The following is a 26,210-nucleotide window of genomic DNA, read 5'->3' on the forward strand; positions in this document are numbered from 1 at the left end:
AATGCACAGATGCACGCAACTTAGGAACGCCATGACCACATACAACATGGCTGAGGAAAGTGTGCCTGTCGTTGGAGAACACTGTATTTACTCAAATACTCACAAAGACACACAGACACACAAATACACAGAATTTTCTAGACAGGTAGAAAATCCACATCATACATTTGCAGACACACACACATCCCCTCATCCACTCCACCACGCACACAAAGACAATCCAGTCATAGCACCTCCAGAGCATGCAATCAATGCGCACAGCACACGGCCAAAGCACAAAGCATGAAGCTACGGTGGCGCGTCTGCAGCGCCCCACGCCCGCCATCGATCGGAGGTGCTCTGCGTTCGCGCTCCGGCTTAATTTGAATCTCTGCATGTGTAGCTGTGTGAAAGGGACCGCTGGATAATGAGACAGCGATCGATACGACGTTAGCCGCAGCGAGGGGAAGCAACCCCCTCTGCCACGGCCGGGTACTCTCCTGCTACAGGTGGCACAGAGGGAAACGGGGACAGATTCGCTTTGCGCTTCACCGGATGACGCAAAAGCGACCAGATCGCAGGTTGCGGGCTGACTGAAGCACACTGCGGTGCTGAACAGGAGATATCAGCCAGTGGTGGGAAGCACTGGGAGAGACAGTCAAGGGGGGGGCGCGGGAGGAGGGGCTGATGGATGGAGCGGTGCGGCCCACACCCGGGACTTGGCATGCGTGTCCACTCTCACACTAATAGCTTATTGAGCGACGGGGGCCGGCGAGGATTAGAAAGCACTGGCTTAATGTGCACGCACCGCGCAGTCAATAACGCCCCCTCTGTAATAAATCGACCTGACATATTCCCAGAAACACTTCAGTCATCAATAGGGATTTACGAAACAAAATGTGAAAAATAAATTCCAGGGATTTTTTTTTTGTTTTTGTTTGGTTTTGGTATTTTTGCGTTTTGTTTCTTCGGTGACGAGCGGGGCTGTGGATTGTATACCTACATCCCTGCGCCGGGAGAGGAATCTCACTCGCTCTCTCGGTGTGTCTAGGGCGTGCGAGCGGCGCGTGGACGTGACACTTCACGGTGCTCTGGCTGTCAGTCACGTGCAAAAACACCCGCCACCAGCGCTGACCAGTGCTGCTGGGACAACGCAGCATGGACATGGCACCTCTTTCTCCCCCTCTCTCTCCCTCTGCCTCTCTCTCTCCCTCTCTCCCTATCTCTCTCTCTCTCTCTCCCTCTGTCTCTCTCTCTTTCTCTCTCCCTATGTCTCTATCTCTCTCCCTCTCCCTGTTTCCCTCTCTCTTTCTGTCGCTCTCTCCCTCTCTCTGTCTGTACTTCTTCCTGTCTCTTTCTCTCTCTCTCTCTCTCTCTCTCTCTCTCTCTCTGTCTTTCTCATTCATTTCAATTTTCAAAGGTTATACAGTGCCTCAAACAGAACAAAAATCCTATAGCTACTTACACACAAGCACCAACAGTAAAAGTAGTGACATCGATTGCATGCCAATTTAAGTTATGTAAGTGTTGTCTTCTGTATAATAATAATAATGATAATAATAATAAATTCTTCCTTCACTGTCCATAGCTTAGAGACATTTGTTGTAACATGCAGCTAGCCTGCTGTGTGCTCTTCCATGAATGACAGGGTGCAATGCAATCTGCAGTCGCATGTCCCTCTATCAGCAAATGAGTTCATTTTCCCAAGCCATTTCCAGAGCTGTGTAGAGGTATGGATCAGCCTGCAGAGCACAGGTCACAGCTGTGTCAGTTGCTATATGAGAGAGACAGAGCACCTTTCCCTTTCCGCACTCCTGCCCTGTCGTCACACGATCATGGCTGCCTCTGCTGTCATGCAGGCCCTAGGGTGGCCTAGGCTCATCCCCTCTCAGAGACTAAGATGTAACCACCAAGTAGGAGCTGAGGAAGGGCCTCTGCTTTAAATATCTGACAGTGAGGCAACAGTCGAATGTTCCTCATTTTTTAGAGTCTGGTACTGAAATGACTGAAAAGTATATTAAGCCATATAATTTCACAGTGCCATGTATAGTCTGAGGCTCTGTTACAGAATGTTTATGCTGTTGGGGCTTATCTGGGTAATGACCTTCAGGACAAGATGACTAAGTGGACTGTTTTTCTTGGCTTAGCTAGAAGAGTCTTTTACCAAGGAGAACTTCACTATTTGCTGTTCTTTGGGTGTACCCAGACTTGAAGTACGCTTTTTTATGCTAATGGGCCATCGCTAACAGGATAATTGTGTTCTACCTCTGTGTCTCTGAAGTAGGCTAAATGATAGCAGAATTACGCATGTAGGTATTTCTGTTTAAATTAAAAACGCTTTTTCCATCTCGTTATCACTCTCTTTCCTTTGTTTCCCCCCACTCTCTCTGTACATTTTGCACCTCTGCTCTTTCGCTTCTCTCTCTGTCCCGCCTCCCCCTCCGCTTCATCACTTTCTCTCTCTCTCTCTCTCTCTCACTATCCCCCTCTCTCTCTCTCCTTCTCAGTTCACTTTAATTCAATATGCTTTATTAGTATGAAATACACATCGTAAATATTGACAAAGAATACAGAAAAGCTCACATAAAGATACTAATAACTAATAAATAAGAGATATATGTTGAAACCAATGAACATATACACATATTAAATACCGTAACTGAAAAATGATATATGAAGCTGTATTAATCAATTCTCTCATTTTTAAGAGTAAGCTGTAAGTCTGTTTTTAATGATCGTGTGCTGGGTGGTTATTCATTGCTCATCAGGCTGTAACAGGCTGAGACACACTGCAACACTAGCGGGGCTGTCTCTCCTTCCCCGAACAGGACTTGCAGCTTTCCACTGTTTCAAATAAACTGAATTTTTACCTTATTTGGGAAAATTTATTGAAATATATTTCCATCATTATTGAATATTTTCCAAAATTTAGGAGATAATCTCTCTCGTTCGCTCATGTCCTTTTTTCACACACGCATGGGCGCGCACGCACACACACACACACACACACACACCAAGCCCATCATATCATTGTAGGCAGGAACACATATCAGCAGCAGGTATCAGAGCATTACCGCTATATGGATATTAGAGTGCTATTTATATTGGTATCCAGCCCCCAGGGGTATTGAGGTAATAATGCACCAGGTTCGACACGACGCACAACTTCCTGTTCCAGGCGTTCCGTCCAGCGCGTGAAACGACCTGGGTTTCCGTGGGGGGTGAGCGGGCTCTCACCAGCGGGCTCCGCAGGACGACTCTGCCGTGGATAATGGCGTTTGCGCCGGCGAGGCCCGTCGCCCGCGTGGCGATTTATCAGCCGCGCGTCACATGGGCCAGCCATCTACAGCACCGTGGGGAGATGAAGACACGCGCGGCATGAATGCTAAACATGATCCATACGTGATATTGTCACGCCGCAGCCTGATGCCGCGCGATATCTTCACTCGTTGTTGGGGGGTTGAGGCCCCTCTCGAGTGTGGGTGTAGGGGGGGACAGATGCCCCAACCTCACGAAGAAACATGCGATTACGATTGTGTGTTTCTTTTGCTGAGGAAGAATCAGTGTCGGACAGATTCTGGAAGGCTGCTTTACTTACTACATACGCATTGTTTTCCCTTGCACGCATAAAGAATCGGCACCTCACGACAAAGCGTGTTTTGAGACGAAGCGCGAGCCAACAGAAAGCAGAACTCTGGTTGATGCGTGTGTGTCCATGCACAGAAAGCCAACACACGTATGTGTATCTAAGCACTGCACAGAGGCAGACACGCTGACTTGTTGTGTACCACACTGTATAACACCGCATATGCGCGCATACACCGAGAAGCTAATTCACGCTTTGATAGTCACAGCATGTCCTCGGGTTCACTGTTAAGGAAAAAAAAAGTCTCTGTGCTCGGTTTCAATGTTCTGATTCACCAGCTGTGAGGTGTCAATCCAGACAGATGGAGTCAAATTCCATGGTGTTTCATAACAATGTTTTCTTGTCAATGAACTGAAACGTGCTTTGCAAAAAAATGGGTTTATGCAAGGCTGTTTTACAGTATGTGACTAAAATGAGCACACATCCCCTACATATTTGCTATGGCAAAACTTATTGAGAAAGCTATTGCTTAGAAACTTTACCGATTATATGTTGGGGCAAACACATACAAGTATATTGTCTTTTGTTTTTCATGCCTGTATAGAGAGTTCTTTATTCAAAATTCCCTTATTTTTTTGCTGCACATCCAATTTATGGTGACATTTCAAAATTTCGATTTTTATCATGACTATTTAATGGCTTCATAAACTACCATCCTCTAGCTTGCTTAGATCCTTTTTGCTGAGGATTGCTCAGTTGCTACCAATGGTGCTTTAATGCACTTTCTTTTAACCGCGTATCGATTTTCCTTTTTGGAAGTTTTCACTGGGTCCTCCAGCAATATGTATGTTGTACTAAATTATCCTTTACTGAGGCTTGAGCTGTGTGCCGCTCTCCAGTGGCAATGTTTTTTTGAGTAATATCATGAACCATGTGACCATGGAAAACTGAATTCCAGTTATGGTACCATGCGTCCAATGCCTGAATTAATGAAACACTCCCTAACTGTCATGCCTGTGAAAGCCGCATTATAACCATCCCTGGTAAATTCTGTGTTTGTAAGACAGCGTCTCTCTGTTCTGATCCGTGTTTAGTGAGATGGCCCCTAACTGTGCAGCCCTGTGTTCTCAGGACAGACCCCAACGTGCTGGTTCTCTCCACCTTGCAGGAGGAGCCTTTCGTGATGGTGTCGGAGAACGTCCTGGGTAAGCCGAAGAAGTACCAGGGGTTCTCCATCGATGTGCTTGACGCCCTCGCCAACTACCTGGGCTTCAAGTATGAGATCTACGTGGCGCCTGACCACAAGTATGGGAGCCAGCAGCCAGACGGGGTCTGGAACGGTCTGATTGGAGAGCTGGTCTTCAAGGTGAGAGACTCGGCAGTGACGTCATACACGGTTGTCACTAAAATGACGCACAAGTCTGCAATGGGATGCCACACCCTACACAACCTGTGCACCGATACAGTTGTGCATGGCAGTGCAGGAACAAATGCATAATGCATGCAATCATCCCATTGCTTTAAACAGATAGATAATTCTCTGGTCTCACCACGGTTGGAAGGAAGACCAATGTTGCCAAGCCAGTGCCAGTCTCAGATATCCATCCAGTGAAACTGAGTGTGTACAATAAGTGATAGGCAACAGTAAATAAAGAAACACCAGTATCAGTGCCCCGGCTAACTGCATGAGTGCACAGTGTTCAGTGAGGAAGCAATTCTCCATGCTTCGCGCTTCGCTGCAGTAGCGACGTTAGCCATTATCTCTAGAGCGCACAGCAATGCCGTCATTGGTTATTTATAATTGTTTTCATGTAAGGCATGAGCCACATTTATGCTGTACGTTCCAGATATATTATTACCATACTAACATTAATACCATGATAATGTCCTTTTATGTGTCACTTTAATCACGTGCCAATCTGGAATAGGGGCATTTTCTTCTGCGTTGCCATCTTTGAAGGCAAATATCGAAGCGGCCAGAAACATCCTGGAATACATTTTTCATGCATCGCTAAGCAAGGGTATTTGGATCTCCATCTGGCTTAGCATTATGATAAACCCTTATACGTATTCCCCATTGTCTCGTACCAAGCAACAACATTAAGCCAGAGATAACACATTCAGTCTGTGCATAAGATTTCACATGTAAACTGCTGACAAAACGCCAACTGACCTCCATTCCCACAAGCATCAAGTGCTCCAAGACTGCTGGTATACATGCAGAAAAAGCCACGCTTTCCATTTATTATGGAAATCACTAGTAACAGAGGTCAAAATACTAGTGAAATTTCCATCAGTGCAAAGACAAATTCATAACAACATCAGATTATCAGGAACCTTAGTAATTGTGAACACAGTTTAAAACAAACCTTGTTTGGGCTTCCATGCTTTGCTGATTTGATCAGTCACCATGCATCAGGGAATGTACGAGGCTAGCAATGCTAACAGTGCTAGCGTTTCTACAGCTCCATTGATTGTAAGTCAGAATTTTTAACATATGTGGTTTTTTTAACATCAGTGCGGTGGTAAGGAGAAAGGCTTGTAACTGACAGTGTAGGAGAAGCTACTTTGAAAGCATAGCTTTGCAAGCTACCAATTACTTCACACTGGAAGAAGTTGAACTGCAGCAAAGCTACCCTAGGGAGAAATCTAGTTTGGTTAACTAAAGCTACTTAGAAAAAGTAGAAAAAAACTACTTTGTGAAAAAATTATCAAATTGACAATGTACATGTGATACAAAATTATAACAAAATATAATACAAAAAAGTCACATGCCAGCAAAAAAAGCCACTCAATTGAGTTTATTGCAATTTAAGTGCCCACTTGTTCACAGGTCATACATAAACCAAAAAAATAAAATACTCCACTATTCACGGGAAAGAGCAAGGAATGTCAGCTTTTTATGACCCAAAATTGTTTGTAGTTTCAGTAATTAACTACACAAAAAATGTAAAAATGTAATTTAACTACTTGATTCACTATACAGATATGAATGTAGTTGAACTACCAGCAAGCTACTGCAAAATGTAGTTAAGCTACTAGTTTAATTACATGTAGTTCACTACTCCCCAACACTGGTAACTGAAAGGTTGCTGCTTCGATTCCCCACTGGGGCACTGTCGTTCTACTTTCGGGTAAGGTACTTAACCCACAATTGTCTCAGTAAATGTCCATCTGTATAAATGGATAAAACTGTAACCAACATAAGTGCTCCGGATAAGAGAATCTGATCAATGACAATAATGTAATGTAATGTAACACCTTGACCACAGGATGACCTTTTTGGACTTGATACATTTGACACAAAATGATAGCAGAATGCTGCCATTGGTTTTAGTCCTCATTCACATCAAAGCAATGGCCACATGTTGATGTGAAAGTGCTAATATTTTCCTAGAATGTTGTGCCGTATACACTTAGCTATCGAGAGATAACCAGTGCTGCTTTATATCCAGTAGGCAGAGGGTTATTTGCGGAATTAAAGCCATACTACACAAATGCAATGAGAGGCCAGAAACCAGAGGTTATTTTCAAATAGCATTTTACCAATATGTAGTTCATTAAACCTCTGTTTTTGCAGCCTCACTTTTTCTCTTTTAGCTGATGATGTCTGACCTTGAATGATCAGATACCACTGTGAGCAGACCATCCATGGCCATGACCATCCAAGTTAATATATTACACACCTCTTCTCTAGCACACTACACACAGTCCACACTGAGGCACAACCAACTAAGAATAAATACCCACAGCCTGCACTGATGCACTGTACCCCCATTGACACAATACACACAGTTTATGCTCAGACCATGCTACAGTCTAAGACACTACTCACTCTCAACACTGACACAACACAAAGCCTCTGCACTGAGGCTTTGCTTATAGTCTAGTCATTGCTGCAGTGTTTACACAGTTTTCACTCAAACAATGCGCGGCCAGTCCTCACTTAGATAATAATACAGCCAGAGACACAAGAGACAGCCGACACAAAAGTGCTTTCCACCTCCAGACAAGTGAAAGTGAAAGCTTTAAACAGCTGGAGGTCAGCAGAGCATTTTCAGGACCATTACCCTCCACCCCTCGCTGTTTTTTTCATTCCAGAACTCGTTACGTACTTTCCCAACGTGATGCTGTCGCCCACTGCTATCCCTATTGGAGATCTGCTTCTTAACATGCGCACGGTTAGGGGAATATGCACAACAGTTAGAGCTTATCTCCAATTCCAGAGGGATGGTGGCAGCCATGAAAAAAAAAAAATGAAAAAACTGCCTTGAATTACCCTCGGCTCTGCTCATTTTCCTCTCCTGAAGATTTCTGACATTGTTTTCCCTACAACCCAATCTCCTAACACTGCTATTATCATTATTTAAACCCTTGGACCTTTGAAGTCCTACCGAAATTATTTATTCATCTTCTTATGAGCGCTGCTGTTCATATCCTTTTTTAACCCTGAGTTCAAGGATATTTAGAGTAATAATAAAAAAATGAGAATGCCAAGGTCATGTTTTTCAATTTTGAATAAAACCCTTTACAGGAATAGATTTCTCATGTGCACCGCTGAAGGGAACACGTTGAAAGGCTCTCTTTGTAGCTATTGCCTTCCTTTATCAGTGAAGCACATGGAAGCGCTCTTTCTCTCTCTCTCTCTCTCTCTCTCTCCCTCTCTCTCTCCCTAACGCAGCAGGTGCAAACCCTGCTTTCCTAAATGAACCGTGTTCCCTCTGGAATGACATCAACATACTCACTCACCCCAGAAGGTCTCATTAGCTTGGAGTCACATGTGTCAAGCCTGCGAGTTTTAAGCCTGGACAGCACCCCCCCTCTCTAATGTAAATAGGGCTGTTAACATGTATCTTATTTCTAATCATCCGGTGTAAAAGCAGTTGGGTTACAGATTCATCTAATTGATAACAAGAGTGCCTCCAGGTCGCATGATGTTCCCTGCACTGGGTACGAGCTTCAGAAGCATGCCGATGCCGTCCGCGGCCGTCCAAACAAGCAGAGAAGTGGCACACTCACCAACCGCCCACTGGTGTCTCCCTGAGCCACTCAGAGCATGCTGGGAATTCTCTGTCCCGACATATTTTTCATATGCTGTGCAAGTGACAATTTCTGCCCGTTTAAGCATTTTGTTTCCTTACCAGACCGTGAAATTAGCCGATTTAGTCAACTGTGAATTAATTGTGTAGGGGTAAAGTAACATCAACGCTGCATACCGCGTATGAAGGAGCTCTTCCTGACTATTTCTTTTTTTGTTCCGTAAGCCTCACAGAAAACCAATTTGCTAGTGATAGGTCGGTGCCAATTTGTAAAATCATTATTTTTCTGGGGCTATGACCAGCTGTTCCCAGCTGTGGTGGCCATGCTTCGGGAAGCCACACAGAGTCTGATTACCATTAACACCGCATGTAAAAAGCTCCAGTGATTTAGTTAAGGATGTGGAGTAAATGAATTCACTCACATACATTTTTTGGCCCGGGCGACTGCAAAAAGCAAATTGTCATCAGTCGATTGGTGTCTCCAGTTCAGAAAGAACAGAAGGGTTTCTCGTTTCAATTAATCGGGAACCAAGAAAACAAGGGCTCTGAGCTCTGAGCTGGGGCCCGGTCCGGTGGAACGTGTTTCTGTGCGCAAGGTTGCCATTTGGAGACACTCGGGGGGCTGCGTGAAGTACCCTTGTCACTCGAGGCAATTAACGAGTGGGCCCCATTGGGGCGGGTGGCTCACGCCAAACTCAGGCAAAGAGGTCGTTCAGGGCCTGAGGGGAGCAGTCACCGGGGGATAATAGGAGCCTGGCAGAAAGTTGGGGGGGGGGGGGGGGGGGCACTGCGAAAAGGGACAAGCTCGCACTTTCGTATTCAGAGGGTAAGTGCTCACAGGCACTTACGATGTGAAAGGTCCTCCATCCATGAGGTACTCCTCGGGAACCTGCTTCCTGGAGCGGACTGCCGAATCCCATGCCCGTGCAGTGACACATCGGCAGAGACTGGCAGAGAACGCTCCGGAAGGTTAGCGTGGCGCCATGCAGCCCGAACCCTCAAACAACACCAAGCTGTCCTGACCTCGGCACTCACCAACCTCCTCAGTGACGCTGTGCTTTAAAAACGATGAGTTTTTGGTCCCTTTACTCTCCCTCTCGCAGTCTGATCAGCGTGCGCCGCTTCACCACAGGCATCAGAATAAGGGTCCACTGTTTGTTCCATACTCTCCTTACAGTCTACACTATGCATGCCCCTCCCATGCAGTGGCCACTCCATGGCCCTGGGTGAGGAGATTTATGTAGTGTACAGGGTGGGGGGAGGAGGGTGTGTCCACAGGTCAGACGGGCCGTGTGATTGGCCAATGGGCTCAGCACTCACAGCACAGCTGCACAGGCATCTCAAACCAAACAGCCTTCTGATTGTCTGTGGTGATTGGACTGGGGTAGACAAAGTGCATAAATGTGATTAGAGCACAGCCGCCATCGTTCTTCCACCTGTAAGCAGCTATGCCAGGCTAAGGTAATATCCTGGGGAGCTGCCACCAGAAGCAGGGCGCCCTGGAGAAATGGCGGCAAACAGGCAGGTCAGACTGCTAATGCCGTATGGGTGACCTTAATCACTTCCCTTTTAAGGCACTTCACTTGCCATCATGAGAAAATAGAACCCTGGGAAAGAATTTGGACGGATGGCCCAAGCATTTACCCCTCAGCCCTGCCAGGGCCGCTGACATGGCTCTGCGCATGGCAGGCCGGGCTAAAATGTTTCATTTTCAAATTCATTTAGACTTTTTCCAGGGAGATTAAGAATAATTTCAAGCTCCAGTTAGATAGACACCTGAAATTATAACTGCACGATAAACTGCTGGTAAATTTAAGGCAGTGCCCCCAGGAGCCTTTTAAAAAGGCTGGAGGAATAAAAAATAGAGCGGAGTAGAAATACTGCAAGGCAGCAGTGCTCATTGTTTTGTGGTGCCATTTTGCATGTGAAAGTTTTACTGATCTGTCTCCCCTACCCTGCTCCTCTCTTCCTGCGATACGGTGAATTGGGTGTCCCCAGGATAGTAAGAATAACCTCGAAAACCCTCTCTCTCTCTCTCCCTCTCTCCCTCCCTCCCGCTCTCTTCTCGTCCAGCGGGCGGACGTGGGCCTCTCGGCGCTGACCATCACCCCCGAGCGCGAGAGCGTGGTGGACTTCACCACGCGCTACATGGACTACTCGGTGGGCGTGCTGCTGCGCAAGGCCGAGCGCACGGTGGACATGTTCGCCTGCCTGGCGCCCTTCGACCTCTCGCTCTGGGCCTGCATCGCTGGCACCGTGCTGCTGGTGGGCATCCTGGTCTACTTGCTCAACTGGCTCAACCCGCCACGCCTGCCCATGGGCTCCGTCTCCTCCACCACCCTTTACAACTCCATGTGGTTCGTCTACGGCTCCTTCGTCCAGCAGGGTGAGTGGGCGGGGGGGGGGGGGGGGGGGTTGGGGTCAGGCAAGGGGAAGAGGTGGGGGGAAGCAGGAGCTCACTTTGTAAAGCTCTGGGTTTCTTTTTTTTGGGCCCCTGGCGTCACGAGCTCTCTGTACCCCCTCAGCAGGCTATGTGTTTTTTCGTCTTTCTGAAATCGCCGGCAAGGTAAAAACACTCAATCCATTGTAACACGAGGATGAGAGGGAGGGAGGGAGGGAGGGGGAAAGCGAGGGAGGGGGAGAAAAAGAAAAGACAGGAGAAGGACATTTGGAAAGAAGCAGGGGAATAAAGGTGAGATGGAAGGAGGCTTATGGAGGAAATGGACAGTTATTTTCATTGTTAAAGTGTTTGCAATTATTATTACATTAAACTGTCAATACGGTTCATTCATATGCTTTATTTGAATGTGGAAAAATACATGGACTTTACATTTTGGTTTCAGGAATCATTCATTTGTAAGAACTGCAGAATGGCTTACATGAATGAGATCCCTGCTGCTGCCCTCCTCAATAAGGAATTGTTTTTCTTTTAATCATCATTAGGATTATTGGTAATATAATTTGTTGTTCAAACTCTAATCATTAACGTACCCATCCTTCAAGCTAAATAGCTTAAGTGGTGATTTCATCTTCAGTCAAGAGGGACCTCAGCTCAATCTAGCAGTTGGAAGCACAGACACATATGCGTACACACACACAACACAAACATATCTACTCACACACACATACAAACACACACACATACACATACACTTGCATGCACGCGCACACACAAACACTCACACAACCCTGAAGGTCAGATTTTCTGCGAAAGCTCTGCGGGGGTCCTCCTTTTTTCCTCTCAGGGGGTGAGTTTGACTGAAAGCTCTTTAACTCTGACGCAGCGTTGGAGACAGACGTTGTGGGTCTAAATAAATACACGGACTGCGTGTTTCGCTTTAGTTATGGCGATTTAGTGATGAGGCTGTTGACAAAAATCAAAAGCATTCAGGGCTTTTGTTTCCTTCTGATGTGTATCATGCAGCACAGTGGGCAGAAATAAGCAGCTTTCACAGAGACAAGTGGAAAAAGGCTACGTGGTTTGAATGGTTTTGGTTGTGGATTTTGGCCTGACCCACTTTTATTACAATTAGATGGAGATGCGGGACTCGCTGGTCCTTTGACTGCAGGGCAAATCCAAATAATACCTACCTGTTTCCATTCATCTTTGAGCAATTAATTTCGGCTCCTCGGTTGACACTACATCCAAGCACTTCTTGTCCTTTTTGGCAGTTCTGTTGAAAGCATCACCTGTTCATGACCTGCACGGTAATGCTATTCTTATTGCGGCAGAGTCACTGAAAATAAGGCAGCACCTCCCAGGGAACAATATGAACAAGAACGGCTCATTTTCAGCACAGACACATACATAAGAAGCCACACTGCTCATCCGTCCTCAACTGTTAACGATTAATTAATACAATTAATTACGGACATCAGTTTGAATTCTCGCACCTGAATCATTAAGCGCTGTGATCATTAGTCAATGGCACTAAACACCACGGGCGATCAATAATGTCAATTATCAAAGTAATATTGATTAAAATGCAGCAGAGCATTTTCTTTCCTCATACAGAAACAATGATCATTTGTTTGCTTGAATCTGACCTCTGTACACACTGCTATTTGGTGCACTCTGATATTTCATGCACACCTAATGATAGCAGCAGTACATAATGCACATTGATCTTTTTTAGTTTAAATGTGTCTTTTAAATCTGCGCGGCTTTTTGTGGGCTGCAATATTCCTGTGCATAAATGTATCAAATTATTTGAAGAAGAAGTGCATGGCATTGAATCTTGCCGATCTCCCATCGGCAGGGGCCTGTATCGTTTCCTGCATTATCTCCCGGGCCGCCGCGTATCGATGCGAGTATTGAATGGCTGTTAAGCCAAGGTCTCCACGCTCCCGGCCTCCCGTGGCATCGGCATGATTTAGCAGGCAATTTAGCAGATTCTGCCGTGGCTGAGTGTAAGCCAGAGAGCCTCCTCAAGATGAGGAGATAGGGAGGGTGCGAAGGTAGAGGAAGCGTGGGGTTGGAAGTGCAAGGGCAGGGGGATGTGTGATAACAGACGGGGCGTGGGGGGTGGGGGGAGGGGTGGTATGTTAAGTAATCCGATCGCTGTGTATTTACAGAGGAGGTCGAAGTGTCGGGTCAAGTCCCATGACCTCAGCTCTAGCTACTCCACCGTAGTCCTCCTACTGGAAGAAGCTCGGTGATGAATGAGGCATGGATTTGGCTCCAGGTTACAGGGATGCAGGAGTGGATGTGGGTGGAGGGGTGGAGCCGGTGCATGGGGGGGTAGTGGGCATGGCTAAGGGAAGCTTGAGGCAGACATGAAACCGGGGGCACGACTGACGCAGGGGACTTTGAGACAGAGGCCATTGAGCTTATGGTCATTCGCCAGCTGCATCGTCTCTGAGCAATGGTCGGGTGACGCTTTTCCTGCAGATTCTATTGATGCTTTCTTAATTACCGTGACTTCGTTAATTAATGCAAGCACGAGTGGAATTAAAAACCTGGAACACGGACGTCTTAATCGTGCTCAGAGACCGGTGTTTGTTAAGCGGGAACAGAGCTGGAGCACCTGACGTTTGTCTGCTTTTTTCTGCTCCGCGTCCAGACACCCAAATAAAGTAGACGCTGGCGAAGACGCGGCATCGCGGTGTGCGTCTGTCGCCATCGCTCCCCCCGGGGATGCGTGCGATTTCTTCATTACCGCTTCATCCGCCCTCTCCCGCTAATTTACGATGCTGTCGGCGGGAGAGCGCAAGGGCCGTGGGCCAGATAGACAAGGGGGGGCAGGATGAGGGCGGTGGCGGAGAGAAGCGAGAGGGAGTGTGATGTTTTGGGGGGGGGGGGGGGGGGGTCTGCAGTCGGCACGCTGCCTGCTCTCACCATTTCTCGATGAGATCTCACTCCGTGGGACGCCATCGCTGAGCACTGTGGGTGCTTTGTTCTCCCCCCTCTAGACACGCATGCTGCACCACTAAAGACCTGGAGACATGCCCCACGGTGCAGCGAAACTGTCTCAACAGTCTCAACAGCCCTAACCCCCCCACACCGCGAGCACTGCTCTGTGCCTTTCCCCTGCTAGGTGTATACTGTGGGACTCGCCGGTTGGGTAGCACACCTGGCCTGCACTGATTTCATTGTGTTGGAAGTCTGCTAAGTTTGTAACTACGCTAACTTTGTTTTGAAAGGAGGCAGTAAGACTTGGGTAGGCATTGGCTTATATAAGGTGTATCACAGGGTTGCAGGTGTTGTTCTATTTTTCACCACAGAAAAAAAAGATAGAAATACTAGAGCTGTGGGCTACAACCTCAACCTCCATGGTTTGGAACTGGTCAGGTCCAGAGGGCTGTAGACGGTAGAGGTATAACCTGTGCTTTTCTGTTGTGTTGTGAACTGAATGAGAGCTTATGGTCTGGTGTTGGCTAAGCTAACTGTGTGGTAACATTGCATTAGTTAAGCTCTGAAGCTCTCGGGATAGTGAAAATGTTACAGGACATTTTTGATAACATTTTATGAAGTGTGGCTGTTGAGTAAGCCATTGAATGATTGCACACGTGTCCAAACCACTTTAATATGTAATATGTTTTCTTTTGTAAAATGTTTGTCTTATCAGTTCTAGCACAAAAGCTGTAGCTTTACATTAATCACAGAAAGCACAGGTAGCTGCAATGTACTGTAGACCTAGTACATATATAAATTCTATACAAATACGGTATACAGATTCTAACCACTCAAGACTGATGCAACATATAACTAACTTTTCTTTTACTTCATTTAACATGCCTTCAGAAGTCCATACTTTGTCTTCACATTGTGTAGTCTATACAGTTGACATCTCTTTCTCTTCATAGGCTTGTGTCCGACTACAACAATGTCAGCCAAGCCCAGCAAGGCCTCACCGTGGCCTGGCTTTGCACGGTTCTTTCAGTGAAAAGGGGCTATCACAGATCAGGGGTGCTGCTACGACACCCCCCAGCCAAGCCCCCCTCACACATGGTCGCATGCTCTCACAACCTGACCGGGCTGAGGCACAGGTTGCTGTCATCTCTTTCATCTTCACTTATCGGCTCCTTCGCTCTGCTTTTTTATCAGGGCTCTCAGAGATGGCTCTCAACCCCCGCCCCCCCCAAAAAATCCCCCCCGCAGCCCCGTCACACACTCTTGCAGGCGAAGCCGCTAACACCATCATTTTTTCCCCTCCTCTGGTTTTTGGAGACCGGTGCTGGGGAGGGACCTTTGGTCTGGCTTTGAAGAGGTTTTTTTTTTTTTTTTTTTCGAGGGGCCCTTACAGTAGAAGTTAAAAAAAAGCCCTTGGTGCTGAGTTTGTGCTGGCCCTCGCTCTTATCGCTGACACACAGAGGCCTTGGCACCCCGGTCTCCCAGCGAGTCGGGGATTTGCTCCCGCTCCGCCATTAGCGTTTAATCTGAGCGGCCATGAGCAGAGAGCGCCATGCGCTCTGCCTGCGGGGCCCCTCCTCCCGCTCCCTGCACACCTAGGGCACAGCGTGTCCCGTTTATCAGGGCAGGAGAGTGTCAGAGAGAAGGAGCTCCCGTCACCGCTTCGGTCAACACTCGTGCGCTGAGCCATGCAGAGGCACAGCGACATTGGAGAGGCCGTCGCGGTAGCCAGCGAACCCCCCCCCCCCCCCCTCCGGGTTTGTTCTGTGGAAAAATAACACCCAGGGAAAGGATTTGGTCGTACATCTTGCACCAGTCGTTTATAAATCTGCCTCAGAAGGGCCGTCAGCCCGGCACGGGGCGCGATGCGTCCGGCTAAACTCTTTCCCTGGGGTTCGTTTTCAATTACCGGCTGACTTTTTTCCAGAAAACACAATCAATTTCCGGTTCCAGGTGGAAACGGGCCACGTTATATGCAAGTCGTTCACCGGGGTTTTTAGAGTCGGGTGCAGACACAGGCACACACGCACAATTCTCCATCACCTTTCATCCGGAACTGGCATGGCACTTTTCCGAGTAATTGGGGAAGAAATATTGTATGTTGTAAGAGCTGGTCGCACATGTGAATCAGACAGCGAAATGCGTGTGAGAAACAGAAACAATGTTGTCATGGGGGTTGCACAGGGTGGTGTGGTGTGGTGTGGTGTGAAGTGGGGGGGGGGGCACGTCTAATTTCCCAGGGTAGAGGGTCGAGTTGCAGACCAAGCACAAGATTAGCGATTTCCAGCTTCACCTTGCCTTTCTCTTCTGATTAGCGAGGGCTCTTGGATGGAAAGAGCCCGCGGAATGTGGCGGCACTGGGAGTGTTCCGGAACAACCGACCGGCAGAGTAATTACAGCTGACAGATCAGCTGTTCCCGGGTAATTCCGATTCCCAGCATGCTCTAGGGCCCTGGCAACCCTGCCGCTAATCTCCCTCACTGTCTCTGAGCCTGTTGTGTTGGGACGCTAATGGTGATAGGCACACGGGGCAAGGGCTAGGGGGGAATGGCCACCCCCCCACACCCTCCTTCCTTAATGAACCGTCTCGGCACAGACAACTTATTTGTTGAACCTAACAGAGGAGGGTGGGGGGGAGGGAGAACACTTGAAAGAGCTCTGAAGATGATTATAATCTGTTGGTTTATCTTCCTTTTTCTTAGAGAGGGACATCACAGAGACAGAGCTTGATGTAAAAACAGCATGTAGTTTCCATAAGCCATCAGCAGCGGGGAAAAGGAAAGAAACAAGAAACGGTGCCGTGCTATTACAGCTGTCAGCTACAGAAATGCCATTCGCATTTCCCTCTCCCCAGTCTGACACTTCTTATACCTCGCAGCTGCCCAGCAACCCAGACGATTGATCTGATTTGCAGTGTGGTGTAACAGGCAGGTTACAAGTCTGAGTCCTGGTTTGAGCAATGATGTTTTCCCCTTCAACCTGAGCTCCTTCCATTTGTGCAAACAAATAATATGAGAAACGGAAATTGTCGTGGATAAGGACCTGTGTTTAGAGCAGAAGCTCTTTAATTGGGCAGAGAGCTGGAAATGAAGTTTGATGCCAACACAGTGTATGTTAACTGTGCATGTTTGAAATAAGAATTTACGGCATTGGTATTGATGAAGGGGACCCAGCTTTAACAGGAACTGGACGTTGTGCTGTGGCAGTAAATAAGGGCTGACATGATGCAGAGGCATATTGCAGAAAGTATGGACTGCAGATCTAGCAAGGTAATATCAAGGTTCTACAACGCCTTAGTTAGATGACATTGCAATTACTTTGCCCATCGTTGGTTAGCACACTATAAAGTAATTCCAGGAGCTCTGGAAAAAGTACAGAGAAGAGCAACAGGCTCTGGCCCTGGATACTAAACAGGTTTACAGAGACATAAAGGACTCGATCTCTTTATTCTCAATAAAAGGAGATTCAGAGGTGATTTGAGTGAAGTCTTTAAAATCTTAAAAAGGTTTATCAAGGGAGATCATTGAAAATACTTCATGCTGAGAACTGAGGATAGAACAAAAGGGTATGGGGGAAATTAGACTAAAGCAAATTTCACACTGACACCAGAATGTTTTTCTCCACATAGAGAGTTTTGAGTTCATGAAAAAGCTGACCAGCATTTGTAGGTGAGTCAGAAACCCTTGGATCCTTCAGGACATCATTAGGCTCAGTTTTAATATAGACATGTAGTTATATTAATGCACTTACTGTTATTACCACCACTACTACAACTATGATGATGATTATTATTATTATTATTATTATTATTATTATTATTATTATAGTTGTTGTGTTGTGCTCAAAAACACTTGTAATCAGTATTTAATATAGCCTATATTATAGGCTATATTATATAGCCTATTTATATAATGCCTAGGTGGAGCTGTGCAGGATATAGCTGAACTAGACAAACATTGCCTGTATATTATTATACAGTTTACATTTTGTCACTTAGCAGATGCTCTTATACACAGTGGCATGCGGGATGTGAGTACATATTATGTTACATTTACAGCTATGACATCCAGCACGCCCATACTGAGAACGACTCCCAAAGTCAAGCACGGAGCGTATCCAACAAAATGGAACGAAACGATACAACACAGCAGAATCCCAGCACATACCCTGAAGTAAAGCTTCCACATGGAATGAATGGGATTAGATGCACATAGTTAATTAACAATCACAATAGGAAATGATAGCGCGACAGGATCTCCCCAGTGGCCTCCTTCGGCGGATTCCAGTAGAGCCCCTCGTGTTTGTATGACTGAGTCTTCATAATTGTTGAACTGCATTTTATAAAATAAAAAGTATTACAAATACAAAAAAATATTACACCAATTTTAATTGTTCAAGACAGTGACTATATACACCAATGTGATTATGTTCTTGGAGCTCATATGGAAAATCATGTTTTTCGGGGGGTTTCAGTTTACAGAATGTCACCTAATCAAGCATTGCTGGTACAAAAGAAGAAAATAATTGACTAGTTACAACATATAGGCAAAAGAACAGAAAAACCAGGGACCATAGCAACCGCAACTATTTTCCCTTGGCTGACATCATATTGAAGCTGAGCTACATTTTTTTTTTCCTTTCTCTTTTGTACGTTTGAACTCAGTGACACATCTGTGCAAGATACTGTGCCACCTATCTGAAAACAGCTATCCGTGCAATGAGATATATTCACTATATTACAGAGAAACAATGCAGATCAAGATCATTCACACTGGAATCAACCTGGCTTGGTGGCAGAAAGGTGCCAATACCTGCTATTCAAAAATCCGTCCCTTCTTAGCAAGTTCAGATAATGCAGGTCTTGGCTCTGAAGTAACAGAGGCCAAACGAGGCACGGCTTCTATTGTAGGTTTGAGCTTCTTCTGCTGGTTCAGTATAGATGGGTTGAGGAATGAGCAAGAAAGGGTACAGAAAAAACTGGTTAAATAATGAATGGCCCTCCAAAACCTCAGCTCCTTTCAAACCATGGCATACTAAAGGGAGCCCGTCATTGGCAGTCATCGAAAGCCAGGCGCAATCACAATGGATTCCTCAGGTATTGATTCTGAGGACAGGGGGCAAGGCCCTGGCGGCCGAAAGGCTCCAGCATTGCTTTGATGCATAATGTATGCATTCAGTGTGCGACACGGTGTGGGCAGATGTATCCTCAGCCGAGACGGCATTCGGAGGGTGGGGGTGAGGCTCGCCTTACAGGTGTGCGGGTCCGGTGAGAATAGTCTTTTCTTCTCAGAGCTGCGACCCGCTCAAAGGGCGGCTGTCATCCCCACGCCGGACTGCAAAGCTTGACTGACAGTGCCGCTGATCTGTGATCTGCTGAGCCTTGGAAGTGTGTGTGTATGTGTATGCGCGCTTTAAAAGCACTGAAGGCGAAAATGTGCGAATACACATTGACTCCTCCGCTTACCAGAATCTGTGTGTTGCCAAACTGTTTTCGCCTCACCAAAACAGTTCTATTTCATTGTGGTGTTTAGACCTAGATCCAGCTAGACCCCAAATTACAGCCTCCAGACTCGCAAGCAAAAATGAGATGCAATAAGGATTTATTACAGTCTTGATATATGGCCAGGGAAATACAGTACAAAACAGAAAAAATCTAAACATAACAGGGATGAAGGGAAGAAAAAATCACCAGTGAAAAAGTGACAAGAACGACTGTGTTTATAACTGGCTCCTAAATGAAGAGGCATGAGAGAACACCTCTACGCCCATACAGAAACCCGCAGAGAAGTGACGAGCAGGAGGGACCATCGGCGAGGGTTGGTCTGCAAATGGTGCGTCCATTTCCCTGGGATTTTCCGTCCTTTATAGCCGGCTCCAGCCGGAAGCAGCAGAGCAGCTGAGCGCTACATGAATAGCAGGTGCCTCATCGTGTGGTGCCCTGCAGTTTCTACAGCTGCAGAGTAGAGACCCTCTACCCATGATGCCAATGTGGGGGTGGACCATTTCCCTGTCTCCCCTGATCAGGCAGACAAGGTTCATTCCTTTGATCTTACTCATTTCCACATTATACAAAACAAGGTTTCCCCACAGTGGAGACCCAGGATGCACCCCTGCTTTTTGAGTAAAGAGTTTAATTACAGTTCCCCCTTTGTGCTTAATGATGTTGCCAAACTAGGATCAGGTGTGAGCACAAAATAGGACTCCAAAAAGGAGGAAGGATTGTCTCTTGTCTTTTTTTATTTCAGTTGTGGAGTAATTTTTCTTCTTTTTTACTTCTATTTACAACTGGGCACATAACCAGAAGATTGTAAGTTCAATTCCCATGGGTAACGCTACAATTGCACTCCAAAGCAAGATATTTAAAGTTTATAGCATTTAATATACAATATCCAGCTACATATGTTGATGATAAGTCATGGTGAGAAAGGTCCTCTGTCAAGAAAATAAATAATGTAATGTACTAGTTTGCACAAGTTTCTGAAACACTGCACTTCCATTGTGGCTGTCAAGATTAGATGCTATTATAACATACAGGAGTTATGCAAGTTTCATGCATTATGAAATTATTGATGTAGAATAAGCAGATCCCTTTTTCGTAATACTGGCGTTATCCTTTTTAGGCAACTTGCATATCCCAGGTAGCTGCTGTCAATAAGCATGAATTGATTTCTTCCCTAGTACACATTTTTTAATCTATAGACCAACTGACCTTAACAACAGTACTGCTGCAACTAAACCTTTTTAGTAGGACATCTCAGTGGGACCTGTTATTTTTTGAAAATAAATAAATAGTCTTCACAGCCAAATTTGTTAAGTAATTTTAGATTTATTTGTACAGTAGGACAAGGAGCAAACAGATGTTTAAGCACAAGAGTTAAACGGATCTGTTTATGGCCAGCATTAAGCTGGAGGTTTATGGTGAAGACTGAAGGCTGAGGGTCAAGTGCATGTTTTAGCCCCTCCCCCTCAGAGACAAGGCAGTGAATGGACATCCGGGAGAACAGAGTAGCTGCGCATTATTCACAGTTGGAGGTCAGCTGTCATCACGTCAGACAGCGGCAATTCATTCATTTTTATTTATTTTTTATTAGCATTCTGATTTATGGAACCTTTTTTTGGCCGCGGTCAGAACACAGGTCTCAAAAACAAGACCCCGGCGAGATTGCCTGGCGGTGCCGCAAAGCATTCATGCCTGGGGCCCATTGAGCTGGTACTGTATTGAATCCACTTTGTGATCATCCTGGCCTGTTTGCAATAACCACCGCGTTCTTGTTCATTATGCATTTAGGAAAGATATATACGCGATTGACACAAATGACACGCCATGATGGAATAATAAGAAACGAGGAGTCAGACCCTTCCAGAATTAATTCCCAGAGTCCTCAAGTCTTTGGGCTGACAGAGCCCCAGATAAAATGAATATGAAAAATTGATAGTGACACCACTTAAATTAAATATTAACGGCTTTTACGAAATTACAGTGCGGGCAGGGGGTTGAGGGAGCTAATACGCAGAGGATTTCTGCTGTGATACAGCTGATTCGAGCAGCTCTACACCAGACGGTGTGTCCCCTGCACCGGGCCAGCCCTAACGCGCAATGAGCCGCGACGGATCGTGGGGGATTTTGGGAGAGGAATAGAAATGAGGTGATCATGAATAAGAGCAGCAGGTACATCCAGATGTGTTGGGAATCTGTGTTATGTTTATGATTATGATAATGGTGGTGACTGTTATGAAGATGACGCTTATAATGATGGTTGTTGTTATCATAATGATTATTGTTGCTTTTGTTAGTATTTAGCAGACACTTATATAAGGCAGCTCAGAGAGTTACATACACTCAGTGCAGCCTACACAGTACAATAAACCACTTAACCATTCCAACTTACTGTAGAGTTTAACAGGTGCGGTTTTAGTTTATAACGCAACAGTTCTCAAACTGAAACAGTTTAATTAGTGCCTGCAATGCCTGAAAGCGAGTGGTGAGGAATCGAGAGTACTGTTGTAGCAGCGTTGCAATTATACGAGAACAATCATACACCTACATGCATGAGCTGGCAAGGGGGGGGGGGAAACCAGAGAGTAAATCCAGGTGGGCTGCGCTTTTCTGTAGTCAGAAAAGCTGGGAGACCTGGGTTGAACTGGGCCAAGCGAGGATTCATGGCCAGGGGTGCGAGTGAGGAACGGGAGGGCTTGTCATCTTCCTCTCCTCCTCCGTGTACCTTCCTCAATTTCCCTGCTTGCGGATTCACGGTGGGATTAGAGCTGCCCGTCAGATTTAGCCGCGTACTGTAGGCATGATATTGAGTCATTTTCGCGTGGCGATATGCCACGTTGGGGGCATTGCTTGGTTACAGTAAAATTATATACACGTTTCTTGCAACAACTGTAATGCGATGTCCATAAATAAAATAAACTGGAGTCATTAAATAGCATTTCTAGTTCTGCAGCAACAGTAGCAGTTTCTATAAACTACTCTAAAAATGGGCATGAATGGTTTACTGACTTTTTTACTCATTTTTGCATAACTATGCCATGGGGATGACATTGCTTGATTACAGTAATATTATATGCATATACTTCAAAAACTGTAATGATGTCCATGAGTTTTACTAAAAAGAGTAATCAAATAACACTGCAGCAGCAGACATTCCTGTAATCTGAAATACTACAAAGTTTACCAACTTTCACTTTTTTCCCATTGCAGTCATTTGGTTGTAGTTCTTATCTTATGTTTGAAGTACATTTACGTCAACTATACCTTGTCTGGAATGAATCCTTAGCTAGGATGATCATTTTTTGTGTAGTGCTCAGATGCTTTTTTTTTATATAAGATTTGGGGCTGTATTCCTGGCAAACACTAAAACTGTAATACCTGGGCAGTAGGTGCAAATTGAATAAAACTGAGGGGCTGAGGCTGAGGGTTTTGCTCCCTTCTATGTGGCATTTATATACATATACTGTATATATATCCAAATAGATTAGATTAGTATGATCACTGTCATCTTTATCTAACCTGAATGTTTTCTTGTTACTGTATTAGGAATAGGTCTGTATTTACATGCAGTCTGCACGTACCCAATTACAGTATAACATGCTTTACCTGGGTAATTAGCGATAACATCACAACATTCTCTAACGCCAGCCTAGAGAATGAACGTAATGTGGAATGCCTAATATAAAGGTAATTTCTAAATGAACTGTAATAAATTACAGTAACAGAACTAAAAGCTATATGTGTTGTAATACAGAGTTACTGATGGGTCATAATATTACACTAATGTGTTATGGAGGTGCCACCAAACTCCCAACACTGCCTGTGTGCAGTGTAAGTTTGAGTTAGCTATACATTACATGGTATTTAACTTTACCAAGTTTGAACCAACAGCACATTCACCCAGATGCTGTTTCTCTGTAGCTGTGTGAGCAATCGGAAGAGTAGGCGCATAATTGTGTTCATTTGTTACTGAAAGTCTCTCGATGCATTCTTTACCGTTATGAACCCCAAATTAGTATGAAACGTTATTGCAACTGGGAACGAAAAACAAAAACAGCCAGACAATTACAGATTTTGCTGACTCATTCGTTTTCCTCGGAAGTGAAGGAAATTTTGCTGAAGTGGTCAAAAGGGAAATAATTTTTTTCTGTAAAACACGGGGTCTTCAAGTGATTCTGTCACAGCCTGGCAATGCCCTTGTTCCATTCCACTAATAATTATTTATTATTTATTAAATTATAATTTATCTGCATGTAAGTCCCTCTGCAGACGCTGTGGTGCGTCAGATAGAAGACCCCAGCGTGAGTAAAATATTGAAGAAAGAAATATGTGTTGACACAGCGGTCTTTGTTAATAACAGACACGTTTGTTACACCAAAGCATAAAATCAAGTGAAATTGCAAGGTCTTGTGTGAAGGTTAGCGCCAATAGCGGTATGGATGACACAGCTGACAGCAATGCTGATGGCAAATTCATTGGTGATATGAACTGATGACAGTGATATGAATGGCCATCTAGTGAGTGAAACATACAACCAAACATCTATCCAATATAACTGTTATTTGGTAACACAAAGACAAAAGAGCAATTTTCCATCTTTGACTGGTGTACAATGTTCATTCTACAAGTAAAAAACAGTTTATGTTTCTTCTTTCTTCAGTTGTTATTAAATCAATATCCTGTGAGATACTTTAATTTTAGCTGACCAGATGCCTCAGATATTAACTTCTGGTAGATAAAAAGGTCAAGACCTTGCTCATCAGGTGAAAAGTTTAGCTAACTTTTTTTTAGCTTTACTTGTGCTGATGTAAAGTGGTGTCTCTCATGCTAGCACACACAACTCCAAATGAAGCTCCAGTCAAGTCATCATATAGAAAAGATTTTACATCTTTCATAAGCTGACATTTCTCTCCTTCTTAATAATATTGGCTTATCCTTGAAAGGAGGAAAAAATGCTACACATGGATATAGGGCAAGCCATTATTCCTAGGCCAAACATCGAGGTTTCTGATAACCCAATCAAGGCCATTGCCTAGGCAACATGAAGCAAGCTATGTAATACGTGGAGACTGTATTTTGTGGGGGGGTTTCTTTGGCACTGAAATGTGGCAAAGGATATTCAATTCTGTGTTTTTCAGAAGTACAGTCCCCTATGTGGCAAAGAACTTCCATCTTAGGAACTTTTAATGGAGCAAAATGGGACTTTTGGGACTCTGGGACTCTGTTAATCAAAAGGGAGTCCTCAGGACTTCAACATGTATTTTCCTTTATGTTGGCTCAGGACAAAGTTTCTTGGACCCCCCACAACATATTGCACTGTAGAATAGAAACATGCGACTTCATACATATTATATGATGCTCTCATATGCTAGCCCTACACATCACATGTGCCTCTGTTCTACCCCTGAGCTACTTTATTTCTAGGCTGTTGTCTCCATGGAAACATATAAGAACAGATACAAATGAACATCACACATGGTAAGGGAGGAAGTTGTGCTGTCTGTCTTATATGACTTAAAGTATGTATGTGTGTATGTGTGTGTGTGTGTGTGTGTGTGTGTGTGTGTGTCCTGTTTGGAGAAGTGTTCAGGAGTTTTTAGTAAGCTCATGCCAAGTCAGTAGTTCTTAAAGAGCTATAGCCAACCATACACCACTCTGGATGTCTTAAAGAAAATGTGCCATGCTCAAGTACTGTTTGCTAGGACCAGACATAATGTAAGCAAGCTGACACTGGATGCCGGTGCTTCATACTAAAAAGACATGTTCACAAGTCAGTGACCCGCTAGGTTTGTATAACTTCCCTTTATGGATATTTATTTTTAAAGATGGTAGTTGAAGTTGGAACCATTTACTGCTGTGTTTGTGAGAGAGAAAGAGGGGGAGGGAGAATGACACAGAAAGTGAGAGGCCAAGCAAGTGACAGACGGACTGGCAGGCACAAAATCACAGAAGTCTGTTTTCTCCACTGTAAAACTTTCAGGGACACCTGAACCAGTAGGGCATGTGACAATTACTTACATATCATACTTAAAAAATCTGTTAGCACCACTGTCTAAACTCTTATGTGGTCCTGAGAGTAGGGTCCAGAGTAAAGTCAATTGCCTCTCGTCCTCTGTCTGCCAACGTGAACTGGCGTGAGAATCCAGGCATCTGAAGCCATAATCTGTTGCAGTGGAAATTTTTAGAATATTTTTGAGTCACACAATAGGCGGAGTCCATGCATGTTCTACTAAGGGGGTGTTCTGTTTAAACTTTAAAATTTAAGTATGTATTCACTGGAATGAGGGGAAGTGTACAGTCACAGGGAGTCTGTGCCAAGTGTCCATGGCCATTTTGACCACAGCTATGACCTGTCCCAGAAACCTCTTTGATGAGCACAGCTGAGGATTATGACAGCTGGCCAGGAGCTGGCTCAAAAACCCGGTTATAAGGTTCATGTAGCAATTATATTCCTATCTCGAGACAGCGTAAAAAACTCTTTTTGGTAGCAGTAATTTAGCTGACTTCTCGGTGTAAAACGGGAGTAATCTTTCACAAAACAGCCTTGTGTGAATATCTTCAAATGCCCAGACTTCAGCTAATTATTGTCTAATTTGAATTTCAATCTTTTAATTGGTTCGCTCTGTAAAACCCTGCTCACTTTCACGTGTGAATCATCCGGCCGCGCGTCAGCGCTCCCTCAGGAAGCAACGCACGCACGCTTTTAAGTTCGGAGCTGTTCAGGGCTTTTACGAGGTTGTAGTGTTGATCAAATCT

At 45.1% G+C, this 26,210-nt stretch overlaps 1 protein-coding gene across 1 annotated transcript in view; it reads left to right on the forward strand.

Annotated features, from left to right (window-relative positions):
• grid2 (glutamate receptor, ionotropic, delta 2) overlaps positions 1–26,210 on the forward strand; it is a 365,965-nt gene that overhangs the window by 282,347 nt on the left and 57,408 nt on the right. The window contains exons 10-11 of the mRNA XM_036526665.1: positions 4,734–4,931; positions 10,678–10,990. Of these exons, the coding sequence (XP_036382558.1) occupies positions 4,734–4,931; positions 10,678–10,990 (511 nt within the window). The remainder of the gene's footprint in view (positions 1–4,733; positions 4,932–10,677; positions 10,991–26,210) is intronic.

Source organism: Megalops cyprinoides, chromosome 4 (assembly GCF_013368585.1).
Source record: "Megalops cyprinoides isolate fMegCyp1 chromosome 4, fMegCyp1.pri, whole genome shotgun sequence".
Classification (NCBI taxonomy): Eukaryota; Metazoa; Chordata; class Actinopteri; order Elopiformes; family Megalopidae; genus Megalops; species Megalops cyprinoides.